Source organism: Carcharodon carcharias, chromosome 15 (assembly GCF_017639515.1).
Source record: "Carcharodon carcharias isolate sCarCar2 chromosome 15, sCarCar2.pri, whole genome shotgun sequence".
Taxonomy (NCBI): Eukaryota; Metazoa; Chordata; class Chondrichthyes; order Lamniformes; family Lamnidae; genus Carcharodon; species Carcharodon carcharias.
The window spans coordinates 10,710,014-10,733,275 of record NC_054481.1 but is presented as its reverse complement, the minus strand read 5'-3'; the positions used below and the strand labels follow the sequence as shown (position 1 = coordinate 10,733,275).

The 23,262-nt window shown below is 43.1% G+C and overlaps 1 protein-coding gene across 1 annotated transcript in view; it reads right to left on the bottom strand.

Annotated features, from left to right (window-relative positions):
- The window catches only part of rhbdl1 (rhomboid, veinlet-like 1 (Drosophila)), a 183,795-nt gene that overhangs the window by 53,809 nt on the left and 106,724 nt on the right, over positions 1–23,262 (bottom strand). Inside the window, exons 3-4 of the mRNA XM_041207140.1 lie at positions 20,062–20,210; positions 10,053–10,165 (exon numbers count right to left, since the gene is read on the bottom strand). Of these exons, the coding sequence (XP_041063074.1) occupies positions 10,053–10,165; positions 20,062–20,210 (262 nt within the window). The remainder of the gene's footprint in view (positions 1–10,052; positions 10,166–20,061; positions 20,211–23,262) is intronic.

Sequence of the window (23,262 nt, the reverse complement as noted above, 5' to 3'; positions counted from 1 at the left end):
GGGGGTCCTTCTCAGGATGGTGGCCGGTGACTACTGGAGTTCCGCAGGGGTCAGTGTTGGGACCACAACTTTTCACTTTATACATTAATGATCTAGATGAAGGAACTGAGGGCATCCTGGCTAAGTTTGCAGATGATACAAAGATAGGTGGAGGGACAGATAGTATTGAGGAGGCGGGGAGGCTGCAGAAGGATTTGGACAGGTTAGGAGAATGGGTGAAGAAGTGACAGATGGAATACAACGTGGGGAAATGTGAGGTCATGCACTTTGGTAGGAAGAATAGAGGCAAAGACTTTTCTAAGTGGGGAGAGAATTCAGAAATCTGGAGTGCAAAGGGACTTGGGAGTCCTAGTCCAGGATTCTCTTAAGGTTAACTTGCAGGTTGAGTCGGTAGTTAGGAAGGCAAACGCAATGTTGGCATTTATTTCGAGAGGACTAGAATATAAAAGCAGGGATGTGCTGCTGAGGTTTTATAAGGCTCTGGTCAGACCACATTTAGAATATTGTGAGCAATTTTGGGCCCTGTATCTCAGGAAGGATGTTCTGGCCCTGGAGCGGGTCCAGAGGAGGTTCACGAGAACGATCCCAGGAATGAAAGGCTTAACATATGAGGAACGTTTGAGGACTCTGGGTCTATACTCAATGGAGTTTAGAAGGATGAGGGGGGATTTGATTGAAACTTACAGAATACTGAAAGGCCTGGATAGAGTGGACGTGGGGAAGATGTTTCCATTAGTAGGAGAGACTAGGACCTGAGGGCACAGCCTCAGAGTAAAGGGAAGACCTTTTAGAACAGAGATGGGGAGAAACTTCTTTAGCCAGAGAGTGGTGAATCTATGGAATTCATTGCCACAGAAGGCTGTGGAGGCCAGGTCATTGAGTGTACTTAAGACCGAGATAGATAGGTTCTTGATTGGTAAGGGGATCAAAGGTTACGGGGCGAAGGAAGGACAATGGGGTTGAGAAACCTATCAGCAATGATTGAATGGCGGAGCAGACTTGATGGGCCGAATGGCCTAATTTCTGCTCCTACGTCTTATGGTCTTATTGGAAGTGATCACAATATAGATACTCTACATACGCTGCAGAGATGGTCAATTTTATCCATTTTATGTATCAGGGCTTTTGAAGAAGCACCTGTGTACATTTACGCTTAAATAAGGGCTACATGAGGCCTTAAATTGGGAGGCTTACAAAAATGCTGATTGGGATTCCAGTGATGTACTATAATCTCACATGAAACCACAGCTGGTACATGGTACACCAATGAGGTTAGACAAAGACGGAGGCTGATTTGGAGTTTAGACCAGTTGGCCTGAATGGCCCATTTCTGTCCTGTAAAAAGAAAGATTTGCATTTATATCGCACTTTTCATGACCACTGGACGTCTCAAAGCGATTTACAGCTAATGAAGCACTTATTGGAAGTGTGATCACCGTTGTAATGTAGGAAATGCAGCAACTAATTTGCATTCAGCCAACTCCCACAAACAGCAACGTGATAATGATCAGACAATCTGTCTTTTGTGGTGTTGATTGAGGGATAAATATTGGACAGGACACCAGGGAAAACCTCCCTGCTCATCTTCAAAGTAGAGCCATGGGATCGTTTGTATTACATCCACCTGAGCAGGCAGGAGGGGCCTCAGTTTAACATCTGAAAGATGGCTCCTCCAACAGGGCAGTGCTCCCTCAGTGCTGCTTTAGAGTGTCAGCCTTGATTTCTGTGCTCAAGCTCTGGAGTGGGATTGAACCCAGAACCTCGTGATTCAGATGTTTGCTACAAGCTGAGCAAGGGCTGACACAGACTTGAGTTAACTGGGTGTAACGTATCTAATTAACCTATTTTTAAAATCTTCAAAAAAAAAACGAACCATAGCATCTTTTATTTTCCAGTTAGTTTTGTTGGCTAAGATTTGAGTTGCATAATTCTTCATTAGTACTTTCAGCTGGGAACAATTGTTTATTATTCCGTCAGTAAGTCCTTGTTTTAACTTGTGTCGATTTATGTTGATTCGCCACCAAGTGGTGTTTGTTTTAGGTCCCAATTCCCTGTTATAAATCCCAATTTCAGGAGTATGGGTTTTTCTCACATTATTGCACACTGCATGTCATCTCCCTTCACACGGCATTAGATCCTAGAGGACCAGTGCCATTGTTATGTGTGGTGTTTGAGGCAACATCAATTTTTTTTAAAAAACATAGGCATTCAAAGCCAGAGTTTGTTAAGTCTTGGAGTTTTGCTGTGGGTGAGACTTTAATCACTTTTAAAGTTGTTTTTTTTTCCCAAACAAAAAGTTGGAGGATTTAAATTTGATTAAAATTTTGGTGTTTTGCAGTAGGCGAGAGTGTTAGCCACTTTCAAACATGAGCAAGAAACGCCCAGTAAGTTGTGGTAGTGTGACCATAAAACCATAAGATGTAGGAGCAGAAGTAGGCCATTCGGCCCATCGAGTCTGCTCCGCCATTCAATGAGCTTATGGCTGACCTGATAACCCACAACTCCACTTTCCTGCCTTTTCCCCATAACCCTTGATTCCCTTACTGATTAAAAATGTCTATCTCAGCCTTGAATATACTTAATGACCCAGCCTTTATAGCCCTCTGCGGTGAAGAATTCCACAGATTGACCACCCTCTGAGAGAAGAAATTCTCCCTCATCTCTGTTTTAGATGGGCACACCCTTACTATGAGATTATGCCCTCTGGTCCTAGACTCTCCCACAAGGGGAAACAACCTCTCAGCATCTACCCTGTCAAGTCCCCTAAGAATCATTTGCTTCCTTAAGATCGCCTCTCGTTCTTCTAAATTCCAATGAGTACAGGCCCAACCTACTCAACCTCTCCTCGTAAGAAAATCCCTCCATACCCAGGATCAACCTAGTAAACCTTGTCTGGACTGCCTCCAATGCCATAATATCTTTCCTTAGATAAGGGATCAAAATTGTTCACAGTATTCTAGGTGTGGTCTAACTAGTGCCTTGTATTGTTTTAGCAAGACTACCCTACTTTCACACTCCATTCCCTTTCAAATAAAGGCTAACATTCCATTTGCCTTCCCTATTACCTGTTAAACTTGTATGTTAGCTTTTTGGGATTCACGCACAAGGACTCCCAAATCCCTCTGTGCTGCAGCCTTCTGCAGTCTTTCTGCATTTAAATAATATTCAGCTCCTCTATTCTTCCTGCCAAAGTGCATGACCTCACATTTTCCCACATTATATTCCATCTGCTAAGTTTTTGCCCACTCACTTAACCTGTCTATATCCCTCTGTAGACTCCTTGTGTCACCCTCACCGCTTGCCTTCCCACCTATTTTTGTGTCATCCGCAAACTTGGTGATAGTACATTCATTTCCCTCATCCAAGTCATTAATATATATTGTAAATAATTGAGGCCCTATGATCCCTATGGCACTCCACTAGTTACAGGTTTCCATCCCGAAAATGTTCCCCTTATCCCAACTCTCTGTCTTCTATTAGTTAGCCAAACCTCTATCCATGCTACTATACTATCCCCAACACCATGGGCTCTTATCTTATTAAGTAGCCTTACATGCAGTACCTCATCAAAAACCTTTTGGAAATCCAAATATATTATATCTACTGGTTCCCCTTTATCTATCCTGCTTGTTAGCTCCTCAAAGAATTCTAATATATTTGTTAGGCATGATTTCCCCTTCATGAAGCCATGCTGACTCTGCTTGATTATATTATGTATTTCTAAAAGCTCTGCTGTTACGTTGTTTATAATAGTCTCCAATATTTTCCCAATGACAGTGTTAGGTCAACTGGCCTATAAGTTACCTGTTTTTTGTCCCCCTCCTTTTTGGAATAAAGGTGTTACATTGGCCATTCTCCAATCCTCTGGGAATTTTCCAGAAGCTAAGCGTTCTTGGAAGATTACTACCAGTGCATCCACAATCTCTGTAGCTACTTCCTTTAATATCCTAGGATGCAACCCATCAGGTCCAGGGGACTTATCGGACTTTAACCTCATTAGTTTTCCTAGTACTTTTTCTCTGGTGATAGTTATTGTATTTATTTCCTCTCCCCGTTTTGCCCCTTGATTATTTAGTATTTTTGGAATGCTATTATTAGTATCTTCTATTGTGAAGACTGAAGCAAAGTATTTATTCAACTCCTCTGCCATTTCCTAGTTCCCCATTATTATTTCCCCAGCCTCATTCTCTATGGGTCCTATGCTCACTTTGCCCTCTTTCTTTTTTATATATGTTTAAAGAACCTCTTACTCTCTGTTTTTATATCACTTGCTAGTTTACCCTCAAGGTTTATTTTCTCCTTCTTTATTATCTTTTTGGTCATCTTTCGTTGGTTTTTAAAACTTTCCCAATCCTCTGGCTTACCACTAATCTTTGCCACATTGTGTGTCTTTTTTTCTTTCACTTTGATACTATCCTTAACTTACTTGGTTAACCATGGTTGGTTTATCCCCTTCCTTGAATCCTTCTTCCTCACTGGGATATATCTTTGTTGAGAGTCATTAGCTATTTTCTTAAATGCCTGCCATTGTTCATCAAACATCTTTTCTGCTAAACTCCTTTCCCAGTCCACTACAGCCAACTCTGCCCTCATTCCATTGTAATTACCCTTATTTAAGTTTAGCACAGTTGTTTCCAACCCAAGTTTCTCATTTTCAAATTGAATGATAAATTCTACCATATTATGGTCACTGTTTCCTAGGGGATATTTACTCTGAGATCATTTATTAAACCTGCCTCAGTACACATTACCAGATCCAAAATAGCCTGATCCCTGGTTGGATTCACAACATATTGTTCTAGGAAACTGTCCCAAATACACTTTTTGAACTCTTGCCCATGTCTATCTCTGCCAATTTGATTTTCCCAATCTACATGAAGTTTAAAGTCACCCAGGATTAATGTGCTGCCTTTTTTACATGCCCTCACTATCTCCTGATTTATTCTCTGTCCTACAGTATAGCTACTGTCAGGGACCCTATACAATACTCCCACCAGTGCCTTCTTCCCCTTGTTATTTCTTACTTCCACCCATTTGGATTCTACATCTTCCGATCCAAGTGCTTGCTGCTACAAGGAAAGCAAGAAAAACCATCAGCCTAGCAGTGAAATTGGATGTATTAAAATGTCTTGAGGCTGAAGAACAAGCAGCCGATAATGCTGGAGTGCTTGGACTACGCCTTACGGAGCAACAGCCAGGTTTTCCCCCTGAGTCAACATGTCTAACATCGAGGCTCTAAATCATTCAAAGTCACCTCCACTGAAACGCTTTAGGGATGTCCTCAAAGCATTCCTGAAGAGGTAAAACATCTCCCCAACCCATCAAGTCAGAGCAAAAGCAAGTCCTCCCCAAACGCAAGGGACTGCCTAAGAAGAGAGAGAGAGACTAGTGAGTGTTATCTAATTTGAATTTTTACAGGATTTCTTTTATATTTAATGATTTCTTTTTGCAAGATATTTCAGCTAGGAATGCACAGTGCTGCACACGTATGGTGCAGTACTTGAACCTGTACATTGTTCTTTTCTGGGTGGGAAATGTCCTACGGAGCCTAACTCCAGCTTTAATGTTGCTTCCTATGCAAACCCATGATTTACATAGGGTGGAATTTTACAGCTCCACCCCCTCCACAAGGGGGCGGGGCTGTAAAATGCAGCAGCTATTCAAAAGTCCATTGACTTCAGTGGGATCATAAAATCCCACTGGAGTAAAGTTCTGCCCATAAGTTGATTCATTTGAGGTAATGATATCATGTAGAGTGAATTGAATTGGCTGAAGACTGGCATCCATGATGCTGGGGGCCTCTGGAGGAGGCCGAGATGGATCATCCACTCGGTATTTCTGGCTGAAGATTGTAGCAAATGCTTCAGCCTTATCTTTTGCGCTGATGTGCTGGGCTCCTCCATCATTGAGGTTGGGGATATTTGTGGAGACCCCTCCTCCAGTGAGTTGTTTAATCATTCACCACCATTCACGACTGGATGTGACAAGACTGCAGGGCTTAGATCTTATCCGTTGGTTGTGAGATCGCTGAGCTCTGTCTACCACTTGCTGCTTATGCTGTTTGGCACACAAGTAGTCCTGTGTTATAGCTTCACCTGGTTGACACCTCATTTTTAGGTATGTCTGGTGCTGCTCCTGGCATGTTCTCCTGCACTCTTCATTGAACCAGGGTTGATCCCTTGGCTTGATAGTGACAGTAGATTGGAGGATATGCTGGGCCATGCGGTTACAGATTGTGTTTGAGTACAATTCTGCTGCTGCCAATAGCGTACAGCACCTCACGGGTGCCCACTCTTGAGTTGCTAGATCTGTTTGAAATCTATCCCATTTAGCACAGTGGTAGTGCTACACAACACAATGGAGGCTATCCTCAATGTGAAGAAGGGACTTTGTCTCCATGACTGTGCAGTGGTCACTCCTACCGATACTATCATGAACAGATGCATCTGCGGCAGGCAGGTTGGTGAGGATGAGGTGAAATATGTTTTTCCCTCTTGTTGGTTCCCTCACCACCTACTGCAGACCCAGTCTAGAGGCTAAGTCCTTTAGGTCTTGGCCAGCTTGGTCAGTAGTGCTGCTACCGAGCCACTCTTCGTGATGGATATTGAAGTTCCCCACCAGGGCAAAATTTTATACCCAGTAGGCAGGCGCGCACCCTACCCAATCAGGCATAAAATTGGGCGAGAAGACATCGGGCAAGCATCCAGACGCCATTGCGCAGTCGTGTGATACTTCACTTGGTGCCCACTGTCAGTTAAGAGGGCAATTAAGCCCATTAATGGCACAATTGTCACCGATTTTTTTTTGTGGCCCGTCCAACCCTACAGTTGGGGGATGGGTGAATCGGCCAGGCAGCCTTTGCATTTTTCATCAAGCCTCATCCAAGGGTGGGATGAAATTTCCGTTATGAAATAAAATAAAATAACATTTTTGTCTGGGCAGCATTTTTAACAGCTATATTTTCAGGTGATTGATTCTGATGCAGGGACTTTTTTTTTCAGCTTTTAAAACCTTTATTTTAGCTTTTTTCCAGGTCTCCAGCTCCCTGAGGCAGCTGTCTGCCTTCAGGAAGCTTTCTCGCCGCGCTCACCCACACCCAGGTCATTGCCCGCCCTCTTCCCACCCCCACCCCGGTAGCGCTGAACTTTTCAGCGCCCCTTTCACGCTGACTGGCCGTTAATTGACCAGCCGGTGTGAAATTGCGGTTTGGGGACCCATTTCCTGACCTCGCCTAGACCCACCAATCGAGCGCGCCTGCCAAAAGGTAAAATTCAGGCCCCAGAGTACATTCTGTGCCCTTGTCACCCCCAGTGTTTCCTCCAAGTGGTGTTCAGCATGGAGGAGCCACTGATCCATCAGCTGAGGGAAGGCGGTATGTGGTAATCAGCAGGGGGTTTCCTTGCCCATGTTTGACCTGATGCAATGAAGCTTCATGGAGTCCAGAGTTGATGGCAACTCCCTCCCGACTGTATACCACTGTGCCACCACCTCTGCTGGGCCTGTCCTGCCGATGGGACAGAACGTACCCAGGGATGGCGATGGTGGTGTCTGGGATATTATCTGTAAGATATGATTCCGTGAGGTTGACTATGTCAGGCTGTTGCTTGACTAGTCTCCCAATTTTGGCACTGGCCCCCAGATATTAGTAAGGAGGGTCGACAAGTCTGAGATTGCCATTGTCATTTCCGGTGCCTTGGTTGGTGGCGGGTGGTCCGCCCAGTTTCATTCCTTTTTTGAGACTTTGTAGCGGTTTGGTACAACTGAGTGGCTTGCTAGGGCATCTAAGAGTCAACCATATTGCTGTGGGTCAGGGGTCACATGTAGACCAGACCAGATACGGATGGTAAGTTTCCTTCCTTAAAGGGGAGCTAGATGGGTTTTTACAAGAGTCGACAATGGTTTCATGGATATCATTAGACTTTTAATTCCAGATCTTTATTGAATTCAAATTCCACCATCTGCTGTGGTGGGATTCAAACTCCGGTCCCCAGAGCATTACCCTGGGTCTCTGAATTTCTCATCCAGCGACAATACTACTATGCCATCGTCCCTCTACTGGAGAATCCAATGGACATTCCAGGAGAGTATATTTAATGATAACATAAGCAAATAATTGTGTGACATTCGCTGATTATCTTGTCCTCATCATCACTTGGCATAGGGTAGCTTATATGCATTTTAATGTAGTTTAAGCATTACAGGGTTGCTGCCTTACAGACGAGATGTTAAAGCGAGCCCTTTTGCCTTCTCAGGTCGATGTAAAGGTTTCCACAGCCCCACAGGAAGAAGAGCAGGGGAGATCTTTCTGGTGTTCTAACCCATACTTACCCCAAACCAATGCCTTAAGTGGATGATGTGGTCTTTAATCTCACTGGTGTTCGTGGGACCTTGCCCTATGTAAGTTGGCCACCATGTTTCCTGAAACAGTGAAATTGTTCGGGACATCTTGAACTTGTGATAAGTGCTACACAAACACAGGTCTTTCTTTTCTCCCTATGTTTGAATTGCAAATGTACGAAAATCAGCAGCTTACCAAGGACTCTGCTCTATCTGGAACAGGACTAACAGAACAGTCTTAATGTGTATCCAGTTGGCAGGTTACTTTTTAATTACCCATTCCACTTGAAACACCTGCTTTGTTTGTATTTTACAATAAAAGAACAGGAGTAGGCCCAGCCCATCAGCATTCCGAGCCAGCTTGATCTATACCTTAACTCCATTTTCTTTTTTTTTTGTAATTTTCTTTTTCTTTTCTCCATATTCCTTGGTATCAAGCACAAATCTATCTCCATTTTGTAATTCAAACAGCAACCACAGCCTTTTGGTGGAAAGAATTTTGATTTCCACTGCCATTTGGAAGAAAAATCGCTTCCTGATTTGACTCCTAACTGGCATATCTCTAATTTTAAGATTATTTTTTTTTATTCTATTCTTTCATGGGATGTGGGCATCACTGGCAATTAAGGCCAGCGTTTGTGGCCCATCTCTAATTGCCCTCGAACTAAGTGGCCTGCTTGCAGTCATTTCAGAGGGCTGTTAAGAGTCAACCACATTGCTCTGGGTCTGGAGTCACATATAGGCAGGCTAGGTAAGGATGGTAGATTTCCCAGATGGGTTCTTTTTTTACAACAATCGATGGTCACCTTGCCTGAGACTAGCTTTATATTCCAGATTTATTAATTGAATTTAAATTCCACCAGCTGCCATGGTTGGATTTGAACCCATGTCCCCAGAGCATTCGCCTGGGCCTCAGAATTACTAACCCCGGTGACATTACCACACAATAACACCTCCCTTAATTATGCCCCTTATGAAATTCTCTTGTCTGGAAGTGTTCCCAGCATGCAATCTGACCGTGTCAACAAAAGAGGAATTTGATTATCTACAGTCTATAATTATAATACGGCCTTACCTGAGTTATAGTGTAATATATACAAATTTCCAGCTCAGGATTAGGATGAAATACTCACCGCTCACTTGGATGGCCGCAGCCTCAACAACACTAAAGAAGCTCAAGACCTTACTGACCAAAATACTGCACTTGATCATTGGTCCATCCCAAAATCATTATCCAACACCTCCCCTATTTCCACAGATGCACTTATCTACAAGATGCACTGCAGTAATTCTACATGCTTACTCTGAGAGCAACTCCCAGCTTCAGAACCTGAGATGGATAAGAGCAGCAATGTCATGGGAATACCAATAGCTGCAAGTTTCCCTCCAAGTTATTGCCATTGTGGTTTAGCTACATAGTGCTTTTCTTTCATTATCATTGGGTTAAGATCCTGGAATTCTCTACCTAACACTTTTGTGGGAGAACCAACACTGTAAGGACTGTGGTGATTCAAAGAGAAGAGACATCACCAACTTCTTAGGTTAACGCAGGGATGGACAATAAATGTGACTCCGCCAACATCACCCATGTCGCAAGAACAAATAAAAAATGTTAGTCTTCCCTGAGCAATACTGTTGTGTGTATTTATACTTGTGTATATGGGTTTTACCTGAATGAAACTGTACTGTGTAGATTTACCAAAGGATTGGCTCACCTGCTAGAACACCTGCCAGGTACAGCAGTCCAATGCGCATAATCCCATGGACCATCTCAAGTGGCACACCAATCATCAGCTGCAAGAAAGCATTGAACCCCAATTGCTCCAACCTGTGGTAATCACAAGAGTGTGTGTTAAAGTCAAACTTATTTTTAAAGGATTTACGAACGTAACTGTTAGCATTCAATGAGCTCAATTATGTTTAATTTTTATTAAAAGCCCACGGTTCCATAGCTACTGCTATTTTATTAAATCATGATCCCATTGACATTCAAAATTTTTATAAAGAATGGAAATCAACATATCTTTTCAAAATACAAACAATTTTTGGGCATGTCCCACAGCACTCCTTTCTTGTGGCCTCTGCTTTGGAGAACTGTGAATCAGATATTGGCCCCACATTGGCCAATAATTTGATCCCTGTAACAGAGCCCGAGCTCACGTCATGCCTTAGCCTAACCTGTGGGACCAGTGCTGGCATCTGTTCTACACCAGCCCTATACCACTCTCCCAAACTGCTAACCTGCCAATTTCACCAGCGTAGCATTGATTCCGATCAATTCCAATCCTGACATCAGTCATTGTCTCCTTCCCCGGCCACCAGTAGGTTGTACCCACAGCCATTTGCTTTGGGGAGGAAACAGCTTTGTAGCTCTTAAACCACTGTATTCATGAATGTGGAAGCTGGGACAGCTCAGGCAGAGGTCCTGGTAGTTGCAGTGCCACTCACCAGCAACAGAAAACACCAGAGTTCGTAGTAAACATTTAGAAGGTGTCTCAGTCGGTCTGGGAAGCCCTAAAACCACAGCAGGGACCATGCGTGGCCCAATCTGTGGTAAAAATCATAAGAGGTAGAGGCAGGAAATGGATCTTGTGGTTCTCACAAAACAATCAAAATGAAATAAAGCAACAAACTTCCTTCAAAATATTACAAGCAGTGTTTGGAAGAACCAGCCATGTTTTCAACCGATCAATTCAATTGGTAGCTTGAGGCACACATTAAGTGCACAGAACAATCAAGTTGCTCGAAGGCAATGGAGTTCCAAATAGCCAATGGCCAGAGTTTGCTGGGGTGGGGCATCACTCAGCACGTCCGATTAGTTAGACTTGTCGGCGCATGTTTTGTTTTCAAACGGTTTTGCGCACAAAGTTGTTGGAAGTGCAACCTGATAATGACATGGAGAGGGCAACAGGGTATCTTGGACATTGGTGACTAATAGGACCAACATAACCAATGACTTACAAGGATTTAAACTATTAGGATAAATAGAGGAAGGACTGAAAAGGACGGTTAATTAGAGTATATTCAATGTCAGGTGAAATAAATTGTGAAAGGACCAGTAGGCCTGGGTGGAGGAAAGTGAAGAAAAGCCTTGGGCCTGAATTTTGCGTTCGTCGGGTGCGCGCAGTTGGCGGGCCCAGGAGTGGATGGAAAACCGCCCCTCCCAATCGCGATTGGGCCTGACCGCGATTTCACGCTGGCTGGCCAGTTAATGGCTCAGAGAGGCTCAGCACTGTCGGTGGGGGCGGGAAGAGGGCTGGCGCCGACATCACCGTGGGTGCTGGGTGGGCGCTTCCACCGAGCTCCCTGAGGGCAGACAGATGCCTCAGGGAGCTGCAGACCTCCAAGTAATGAAAGAGAGCCCAAAAATGCTGCGCAAAATGTCCACGCAGCACAATCAAGCACCTGAAAACAGACTTCATAAAAAAAAACTGACCCAGGTATTTCTTTTTATTTTAAATCCTAACGGAGGTTTCATCCCGCCCTTGGATGAGGTTTCATCAAAAATGTAAAGCTCCCCTTGCCGATTGGCCCGTCCGTCAACCGTAATGTTGGACGGGCCACGAAAAGTCGCTCACAATTGGGACGCTAATGAGCTTAACTGCTTGCTTAATTGTCGGCGGGCGCTCTTCCGATTTTTGCCTGCTCCCACAGGCGAGTGAGCGATGATGTCGGGACCCTCGCCGGGTGTCGCCTTGCACGATTTTACGCCCGTTGGGGATCAGGCGCCTGCGGGATGTAAAATTCTGCCCTTGCATTTATCTCGTACTTTTGCAGTAATATTGCCCCTTTCATGTCTGAAAGCGCTTTTGTAGCCAATTAAGTAATTTGTTTTGAAATGGAGTTACTGTTTTCACATAGGAAACATAAGGAAAATAAATGAGGAAAGAAAGGTTGGGTTAAAAGAAAAAGAATAATGAGACCGATAGGAAAGATAACAATTATATGAAGGAATGAAATTGATTATGGTTTATTTTGTGGGCAAGAGAGGTTGACTGGCTCTCCTTAGCAATTATTTCATCATTAAAATATACTAATATTTTAATTACTAGACAACCTTCTGTAGCCAATTTAATGGGAAACTAATGTGCAAACTTCGAAAAAGGCATGGGAGGTTAAGCAGAATATGCCATTTTTGTGAAGCTAGCAGCAAAGCAATGCAAATTGCCCAACAACTTGCTGTGATTGACAATTCATAGGATATCCCTTCCTCACTACAAGTCAGTAGCTGATGTGTGTATTAATAATGGTGTGCATCATCCAGCCACTGTTATTTGTTCAATAAAAGCGTGCCCAACATGTTTAGCCATACCTTTGAAGGAATAGTTGGTTTTATCGCTAAAAGATAATGGGCAAACAATCAGAAACTAAAATTAAAAGGATTCTTACAAAAGAGATACATAACAAATGTAGGGGCTAATATTACAGTGTGATGTAAGCAGAGTTTGGAAACATAGAGGAAAAGATAAAGAAAAAATAGGAAAACTGAGAAGGGGGTTATGAAGGTAGGTTACTGGGGCACATAAAAGGATATGCTAAAGGATTTCCCAAACACACAAAAAAGTAAATTGTTGAAGGACCAGTCAGTCTGGGTAGAGGAGTAAAAAGAAATTATATGAAGGAATGGCAGAAATACTACAATTACTCTGCATATCTTGTTACAGAAGTATGCAATGGTGGAAGGTAGGACAATTGGACAGGATGCTTTAATTTAAGAAATTATAACAAAATTATTGGTGGAAATCGCAGTGGAGAAGACACTGTTTCCACGGAGTTGAGAATATTCCGCGGACCTTTAAAAACAATGGGTGGGATCCAGAAGCGGAAATCCCACCCCCATTTCCGATAGGTCCAATTTTTGCAGGTGGGGGCAGGGTGTGAATCAGACAGGAGAGAAACCCAAACTAAGCAGGGCCATTTGAACTTAGCACTAAGTTCAAAGAAACCCAATTTTGGTTGCTGCAAAGGCATTAACTCATAGTGTGGAGTCACAAGTTGATGGAGTAAAGACAAACTCCCTTGAAGGGTAGATAAGGTCTGTAAAACTGTCACGATCTGAAGTTTTAAACCCTGCACTTTATGTTTTTAAAAAACAGGTGCAGTATCAGCAAGAGTTTAAAAAAAAACCTTTGCTGGAATGCTTAATTGATAGGCGTAGGCTAGAAATAAAAGTAGCATCATGTCACGCAGTTTCAATAGCGCTCTTTGTTGAAATTTCCCCAGGGGCTATTTTTATGTCATTATGAATGCTTAGCTGAGTTTCAAAAGCTACAATTATCTCAGAAGAGGGTTCTGAGTTCAGTTTGAATGACAGCTTAAAGAGGCTATGAAAGGATCAATTGTCTTTTATGTGGGGTCTGACTAAAAGTTTGTTTGTTTTTAGAAGATATTAACCACTTGAGGAGATTTAAAAGCTTTGAATGGATTTTATGAATGGGAGTTTTTCACTATCAAGTGTGTAGGAGTGAGGGCTGTATTAGATCATTAGAAATTTAATTTTTTTCATATCCACATGGCTCAGGTCCATGGTGGATACTTGGTGAGTGGCTATGGAGGTGACATGAAGGGTATGAGGGGTCATGAGAGTGGGTGGGGGATAAAGGGGTGTGAGGAGCAGGAGCTAGAAGGACTAATAGCTTCAAAACAACTGGGACAAAGTCCTAGAGAATTGAGGTGGACCTTTCAACCAGCCCACCTCAACACTCACTCACCCCCATGCACTGCTTCTGGGGTCGGTGGGCCTGACTCTATACTTCAGCAACCCCCTGGTGTAATAATCACACATATCAGGGTACTTTTTACTGAGGCAGGTCTGGCGAGTTGGGAAATTTCCTGACTCGAGCCACCCACCTCGGTGGCCAAAATCCAGCCCTGGATCCCAATGGTCTGCGTGGTAAAATTCTGAAGGAAATCTTTCCTATGTCCTTTCACATGGAATTTTTGCCAAGGACTGGAGACTTTCCAATGTAACACCTCAATTCAAAAAGAGAAATTTAGATAAATTGGATAATTATAAATCAGCCAATTTAACATCAGTGGTGGGCAAACTTCAAAAGGATTAATAGGATTAAATTAATGCTCAATTAGAAACACATGGATTAATTAAGGAGAGGAACATAAATTTGTTAAAGGCATGTCATGTCTGACAAATTTAATGGAGTTCTTTGATGAAAAGCAGGTTATTGATAAAGGAAATGTGTATATAGATTTTCAAATGGCTTTTGATAAGTTAATTGCTAAAATTATTGCTAACATTAAAATCTACAGTAGTAAAGGGAACTTGACAACATGGCTGGGAAATTGACTCAAGAACCACCAACTGACAACAGTCATTAACAGTTTGACTGGTGGGACGTTAACAGTGGTGTAGGGGTCACAATCAATATACATAAATGAAACGAGCTTGGGTACAGACAGTACAAGAGGAACATTTGTAGAGGATGCTCGAATAGATAGCGTGGCTTAATTGTGCAGAGGAACCGAAGAATTTCAGCAGGATATAGGTAAGTGTGTCAATTAGGCAGATCAGTGGTGAAAGGTTCTTGCATTTTTATGGCAGGTCAGGACAAAGTCATGGAGGTCCTGAATGCTGGGTTCATCTCAGCATACAGGTAGTTCAGTGTTAGAGAGGGAAAGGCACAGGAAATTCCCAGCATAGGGGCCAGCTTTAGGCAGGACATTAAGGATATAGAGAGGGCTGAGAAAATATTTATGGGGATGATAGAGAAGACATTTATTAAATGATACCAGGGCCCAGATTTTCACCACATGGACAGTCTCTCGATCGTGGCGAAAACGGACAAAGAGACCGAAAATCGTAAGTTCTGTCCCCGAACACGGCAATTCCCATTTTTGCGGGAATGGGGGGTGGGATGTGTTTAGCAGATACATGTTTTACTGAGGCAGCTGGTAATTTAAATCATCAGCTGCTTCCACTGAAGTGGGATTTTGGTAGCCTTGGAGTGTTAAACATGAAGTGTGCAGATTAGACCTGGTGAGAACAGGTCTGAATTTTGTGGATTTGTTTGGATAGCCAGGGTATCCCATTGGAGAGGTAAGGTACCCCTTTGGATCTGGTCCCAGGACACCTTTGGGGAAGATAAGGTGCCCTTCGCTGGAAGTAAGGTGCACAATGGGGTAGGTCAGGTGTTCTTTGGAATTTTTAAAAGCAGGTATAAATATGCATAAAAAGTGCATAAACACGTTACTGTCAAGCTCATTTGAACTCTCAAACGACCTGTCAAAATCAACTGTCAAAACTGTCGAAAGCGCCTGTCAAAGGGACCTGTCAAAAGCATCAAGAGGAACTGTTAAAAGCCTCTGTGAAAAGGCATTTGTCAAGCTGTCAAGGCATTTAAAAGCTCTGCCCTTTAAATCTTTGGGGAAAAAAAATGTCTGGGGTTTTAAAAATATGAGATTGCTTACTCTTCCACGCTCTGTTGACATATACCTGAGGGCTTCCCTTACTGGAGTAGTGCTGCATGACTGATTTCATAACCATCCATTTTCATAGTAGGTATCTGCCATTTCACAGTTTGATTGGTAGGCATAAATGGTTATAGACTCTTTGAGGTGGGACTATAAATTCCAATGCTTGTTGTTCGAAGGGATTGTGCACTTGAGTCAAATGTTCGTTGTTATAAAGTTTTATTTTATTTAAGGAATGTAAATGTAGTAAATAAGAGCTTTTTTTCAATATAGTGAAGTCTTCAATAGACACTTGGAACTTTATTTTACAGAACTTTATTTTATCTCATCTCTGCATGGATTGCCCACAGTGAATACTGGGTGAGTCGGCATGGTAGATGTAATGGCAAAGGGTAGTGGATGGGAGGCATGGCATGGATTGAGTTGACACTAAGTTGGCATAGAGGCTATAAAGAGCCAGGTGAGGTGGGTTTAGGGGCATAGGTTGGCATGGAGGGTATGAGGGACCATGGGGGCGTCGGATGGAGGGGCATAAGTTGGCATGGAAGGCATGAGGAGTTATGGAGGTGAGTGAGGGCATGAGGTTGCACATGTTGGCATGGATGGGGTACGGGGAGTGTGTGACGTTGGTGGGGGGCGGGGTGGTGGGTAAGGGCTGGGGGGATGTTTCATGCTTTATTATTTATCTTTGAATTTTGGACATAGTGCCAGATCCCCAAAGCAGGCCTTCTGTCCAACCCACCTCAGCACCAGGCAGCCTCCTCAGTTCTTCCAGGGTCGCCCGTGCTGACTTCTAATCCAGTCCCCTGCAGACCTGAAAATCCGACGTCCGGGCAACCATTTTTAAGGGTCAGGTTCGAGGAGCTGGAATTCTCCGGACTCTGCACTCCGACCCAGGAGTGAAAATCCAGGCCTAGGTCTAACAGGCTTTAGTTATAAGGAGATACTGTAAAAACTGAGATGTTTTTCATATCAACAGAGAGAAGGAATCTGATATACGTGTTCAAATTTAGGTGGCATTTTGATTAGGTTAATAAGGAAAAGCTATGTTAATTGGTTGGTCAGTCAGGGTGTAAGGGGTCATAATTAAAAATCATCACTGAAAAGAATGAAGTGAAAGGTTGGAAGGAATTTTGCAGGAGGCTGATAGGATTTGACACGTGCTCACAGAAGCAATGGTAGAAACAGAGTCCATTATAGTTTTTAAAATGGAAGTGGATAAAAAAGATTGGGTTTTTAAAAAATGGCACGGGAAAGCGTTAAGAGAACTATTTGATTGGAAGCTCATGAGAGAGGGAACCAAAAGAGGAAAAGAAACTGAATCTCAGTTTGTGATCTGACCAAATCCCTTATTCCTGTGGAGCTGCTCTATATTCAGTGTGGTTTGCTAAAGACCTCCCAACTGTTTTGTAGGCACATTAATTATAAATCTTTTTCAACAATTCCTCAGCCAGCAGACTTGGGAATGCATTGGTATCAAACCTGGCCTGAGTTTGGGATCGTGCTGAGGTTGGAGCTGCCTAGGTAAGGAAGGAGTGGTGGGGTAGGGGTAGGGGTAGGGGTAGGGGTAGGGGTAGGGGTAGGGGAATCCTTCCTCCTGATCAGTGTCCCATGATGGCTATAGTCAGATTTGGGCTTGCACATGCTGAATAATCAGTCTACTATCCAGTCCACGTGAAGAATGGTGACTTGGCTTAGATTCAGGGATGATCGTATTGCAGCATAAGTCAATGCATTCTGCATATGACAGGAGAAAAGTGGACAAACCAAACTCACCAGAACTGCCAAGCGGTCCAAATTTTTATAGACTGAGATATCTGTACTGCTTCTTCTTACTGGCATGCTGCAGTTGGCAAGAGGCTGGGCAGATATCATTGGGCAGAATCTTGAGCCCTCCCCTGTGGTGAGTTTGGTGGCAGGGTAGCCATTTAATCAGGCAGGAGGGGGGCAGATGGGTACCCGGTCACCTTCCCGTCTTCACTTTGTGGATGGTCTTCCCACCTCGCTGCCAATTCTGACCCTCAGCTGGGCAATTAATGCCCACAAGGGCCTCATCCCACTGCTGCTGGTATTAACCCACTGGTGGGCAGGAGACTCACCATTGTAGGGAGCACGACATGCAAACCCTGGCATGATTGCTTGCAGGCTCCTGGTGGAGGGTCGGGGGGGGGGTGGGGGTGGGGAGCGGGGGGAACTACAGGACAGGGTGGGGGTGGTAGTGGGAGTGGGGTCCTTCTCTCAAAAGCCCTCAATGCCAGATCAAGGAACCTGGCATCAGGAAGGGTGGGGGGGTGATGGTGGGAGGGCCGGCTGAGAGACACCAACTTGCCCTTGCTGCCAATCCCCCTCACTTCTACCCCCATCCATGACTCCTGTCCCGCCTGCACTCAGCTGCACCCCCAAAGACACAGTGCTCCAGCCCCCCAGTACAATGTAAGCATTCCTGCTCCTCTTGACCCACAAGGGAACTTAAAGAATATGTTTTTGATCTTAATTTGCAAGGCCTGGCTTGGTCCTGGCTGCTATTCTCAACAGGTTTGACCATAACAAGGAAATTGCTACTGGTCCCCTGCTCTGGCCGTAATTAAAAATGGTAGATTGGATCCAGATGTCATCATTTGCATGTTTAAAGAGCACCATACCAGCCTCTGACATTTGTCCTTGCCAATCACAATTTAAAAGTATGAAGGATATTCTTATTTACATAGGGCATAAATTTTATGAACAAGTACTCCAGTGTCAAGGCTGATATGGTGAGAGTACATATCAAGGAATCTGCACAACAAAACCCACCCAAGTTAATAGGTGAACAATCATGTGGCACGTGCACACATCCATGTCCCTTCAGATTTATAATGTCAGCTCTTTGAAATAAATATAATCTCCAAGCAGGATATCTGGCATATTGTGAAAGCTGCAGAGCAAATTGAATACTCAGTGTGTTATGGCTGTTCAGTTTCCATGTACAAGGTAATTGTTTGAAAGTAGATACAGAGCACGTTTGGAAGTATTTCTCCCCTGAGATCAAAGATATATTTCCAGTGGAACTATAATGCTGATGCATCATGATGCTGTTCCAGCCCAACTACTGTCAGTAAGAAGGATTTTCAATTACCAACTGTTAAAGTAATCAATCCTTACCTGAACCTTACAGTAACACAGTCAGGGTGTTATTGGACTGTGAATAATTCTGTACGTGTGACACCGGTTCATCATGAACAGTTCCTGAGGCTTTTCACCCCATGTAAACACTGTTTATTTATCTCAGACATACTGTCTCTTTCTTACCCATATACTAGTCCTCTGTAAACTCCACACTATTTATTCATTCCATTCACCCTCTCCATTTATTACACATAAAGGGGAAGAAATTCACTTCATTGTTGCACATTCTATACTGGTAAAATGAGTCTCTGAATTCTGTGTGGTAATCTCTCCTGACATGTATTGGAAATACGCCCAACCTCCATACTGAGTCGGGTGGGTTTTACTCACTTGAAATGGTAGCACAGCTTGAAACGGTGGAACCTCATTAAATATATGTCAACGTGGATCCTATGCCTGCTTGGGGACCTTTATCCCATATTTAACTTCCTAAGTGCTGGACTTGTCCAGCCCAAAACCCAGCTACAGATCCTTAGGCAGGAGGGAGGCTGTACCAGCATTACTTAATCTCAGCTTTTAGCCCTGCGGGTGAGTTTTTTCACCTATTTCTGACTATGTTGGCTCTGTACGTAGAGGAATACAAAATATATCGTGAGCTATCTCTGCCATGGGGCTTTTGCACTAACTTTGTCTGGCAACATGGACTGTTCAAACTGCTATTATGGCCATAGGAGAAAAGGCAGTAAGAGTGGGGTGTGCTATAGCTGCTGGGAGAAATAGTCAGAGTGCCCGAGGCCTTACCCACATGCATTTTCAGGACCAGAGTATTGTATTTCCAATTAAGTGAGGAGCAGTGTTTCCAGCAGTTCTGCTTCACCAGGGAAGCTGTGACCGAGCTTATTTTCATTGACTCAGTGAACAAGGGGAGGGAGAGAGAGAGAGACTTGATGCAAGCTGCTGAGTCCCTTTCATCTGTGTTACACTATCAGAAAGTCAAGATCCACCCCTTATCATCTGGCCATTTGCAGTTTCTGATGGAATTGCAGTCGATTTTCTAGTGTCTCAATGTTATTTAAATAAAATCCTTTAACCGTAGATGTGAATGCCATTCCTCTGGCTACCACTGTAAGCAGGGTTTTGTTGTTTGTGCATGGTTTGATCGAGACGCAAATCAAAATCTGTCCAACCTACCCAGCATGCATAAACATATAGGTGAAGAACCTCCAAACGTGAGCCCTATATCCAGGATGATAGACCAGGGGACTCTTCATGTAGTCCGGGTGATAGGTTTGTAAAACCCATTTATTTAGCATGGCTCCATAGCAGATAAATATAACAATCTGAAAGAGAAATGTCATAAAAAAATTTAGCATTCAATTTACTCGATCTGTTCACACAAAAAGCCTCAACAAGTTAAACCAGCAGCTAGCAAAACCCTGGTAAAAAGAGGGATGACAAATTTCTAAGAGCAGGACAGTAACTTCATAAAAATAAATTGAAACAAATTCTTTGAAAAAAAAATTATCGTGTCTCTAGACTGTTTTCCTTTGGGAATTACTTTATATATTTACAATTTTCTTCATGCCATATTCCACTGTCTAGAAAAAAGGAAATTTGTTCCCAGGCTTCATCCATTGCTATTTTGTAAACTGAATCTTCCGTAGAATGCTACCCAAAATGGACTTATTACAATGAAATACTCATGGGCTCAACTGGAAATTGCCTGCCTGCGCAGATACAATGATAAAGAACAGGGACTTCTTCCTATGTCTTAGTCAACATTCCTACCTCAACCACCAATGCTAGAAACAGCTTAATTAGTAACCCATCTCATTTGCTGTTCATGGAATCTGGCTGACCACACACTGGCTGCCACATTCCTCTATAAAAACAGTGGGAGTAATTTTGACATTGGGTGATAATATAAAAAGGGCAACATCAGCTTGGCCACCCATTCAATGCAAACGAAAATCAAGAGAGTTGTACAATGGTCAGCTGAATCGCTATCAGCCATTTTACACTTCAACACAAACTCACAATTAATTGTGGTTACTGCACATTTCAGATGAAATCCATTGGTTGCAAAATATTTTGGGATGTCCTAATGGGGCTTCTGAAAACCTCATCCATGCCTTTGTTACCTCTGGACTTGACAATTTAAAGCCTGCTGTCTTCCCACGTTCTACACTAAGAAAACTTGAGATCAGCCAAAGCTCTGCTGCTGTTGTCTTAACATGCACCAACACTGCTCACCCGTCACTCTTGTGTCGACTGACCTACACTGGCTAAATAAACAATGCCTTGAAAATAAAATTCTCATCTTCATTTTAAAATCCTTCCATGGCCTCACCCCTCACTATCTCTGCATTCTCCTCCAGACCTACAGGCCTCCAGCACTCCTCCAATTCTGATCTCTTGAGCACACCGATTTTAATCGCACCACAACTGGCAACCATGCCTTCAGTTGCCGAGGCCCGAAACTCTGGAATTTCCTCCCTAAACTTCTCTGCCTCTCGTCCTTTCTTTCCTCCTTTAAAGATCTCCTTGAAACATACTTCTTTGACTAAGTTCTTGGTCATCTGCGTTTTTATGACTCGGTGCCAAATTTTCACAGAATCACAGAATCTCATAGTGTAGAAGAGGCCCTTCGGTCCATCAAGTTTGCACTGACACACGAGAAACACCTGACCTACTACCTAATCCCATTTACCAGCACTTGGCCCGTAGCCTTGAATGTTATGACGTGCCAAGTGCTCATCCAGGTACTCTTTAAAGGATGTGAGGCAACCCACCTCCACCACCCTCCCAGGCAGCGCATTCCAGACCGTCACCACCCTCTGGGTAAAAAAAGTTTTTCCTCAAATCCCTCCTAAACCCCCTGCCCCTCACCTTGAACTTATGTCCCCTCGTGACTGACCCTTCAACTAAGGGGAACAGCTGCTCCCTATCCACCCTGTCCATGCCCCTCAATCTTGTACACCTCGATCAGGTCGTCTCTCAGTCTTCTCTGCTCCAACGAAAACAACCCAAGTCTATCCAACCTCTCTTCATAACTTAAATGTTTCATCCCAGACAATATCCTGGTGAATCTCCTCTGCACCCCCTCCAGTGCAATCACATCCTTCCTATAATGTGGCAACCAGAACCGCATGCAGTACTCCAGCTGTGGCCTCACCAATGTTCTATACAGCTCCAACATGGTCTCCCTACTTTTGTAATCTATGCCTTGATTGATAAAGGCGAGTGTTTGGTAACACTCCTGTGAAGTGCCTTGGGATGTTTTACTACATTAAAAGATAGCTATGTAATAAATACAAGTTATTGTTGCTGTTGATGAGGTGCTTTATATTTCTTTCTTTACTCTTGCGTCTACTCACATTGTTACAGAAAATCATTGTCAGAAAAGAAACTGCATTATAGTTTCATTTATCCTGTTTTAGATCGGTAGTTAATTTAGTAGGCAAATAATTTCAATAAAATATTAGCTAAATTATAGTCAGTGAGGTCAATTCAACTAAATGCAACCAACACAATGCAATTTATAAATTAAGGATTAAAGCACTTTTGATTGAATTTCCTTGTGAATTACTTTTGTGCCATTCAAATTCCAGGGTTCGAGGTTTTGGAAAGTTCATAGCAACTGAATGTTGTATTCTTCCTACACATTTGCCACTTTAAATGACAGACACTTTGCTTAATGCAGTTTGATGTCTGTCCATGATAACAGCAATATCTGCTATCTTTACTATCAAATTTAATTTAAATTCCAGCTTAACAATAAAAGGAACTTGATACAGAAAACTCTGCCATGCATCAGTGCAAGCGAAAAAGCCTCATTTAAAGGGAGTGGAGATTGAAGGTGGAACTATACCATTATCCCTGCTTTTATGACCTAAACTCCCTGCAAGTGCAGCCCCACACCCTAAAGGCAAAAGATATGTCGACAACCTGAATGCGCTGTAAAGAAAACAATGTATTTACCAATAAGTAGAACGGTTTTCATTTTTAGTTCTTTTACTAGCTTATTTACTGGCTCCACAATCACAGATCCAATGATCTTATCCCTTTGAACAGTGACAGATGCTGGGAGACTGGTTAGCCAGGATTTCAGCTATATCAGGTATGGTACCATAGCCTGTATTTTACTGGAATAATGACACAGAAGCCTGGACAGATAATCTGGAGATGTGAGTTTAAATCTCACCATGGCACCTGGGGCATTTAAATTCTGTTAATTAAAGAAATCTGGAATAAAAAGCTCATATCAGTGATTGTGACCATGAAACAACCGGATTGCTGTAAAAACCAAAGGTTTAGTGTACCAATGTACTTTAGGAAAGGAAACCTGCTGTCCATACCCGGACTGGCCTTTATGTGGCTCCAGACTCATAG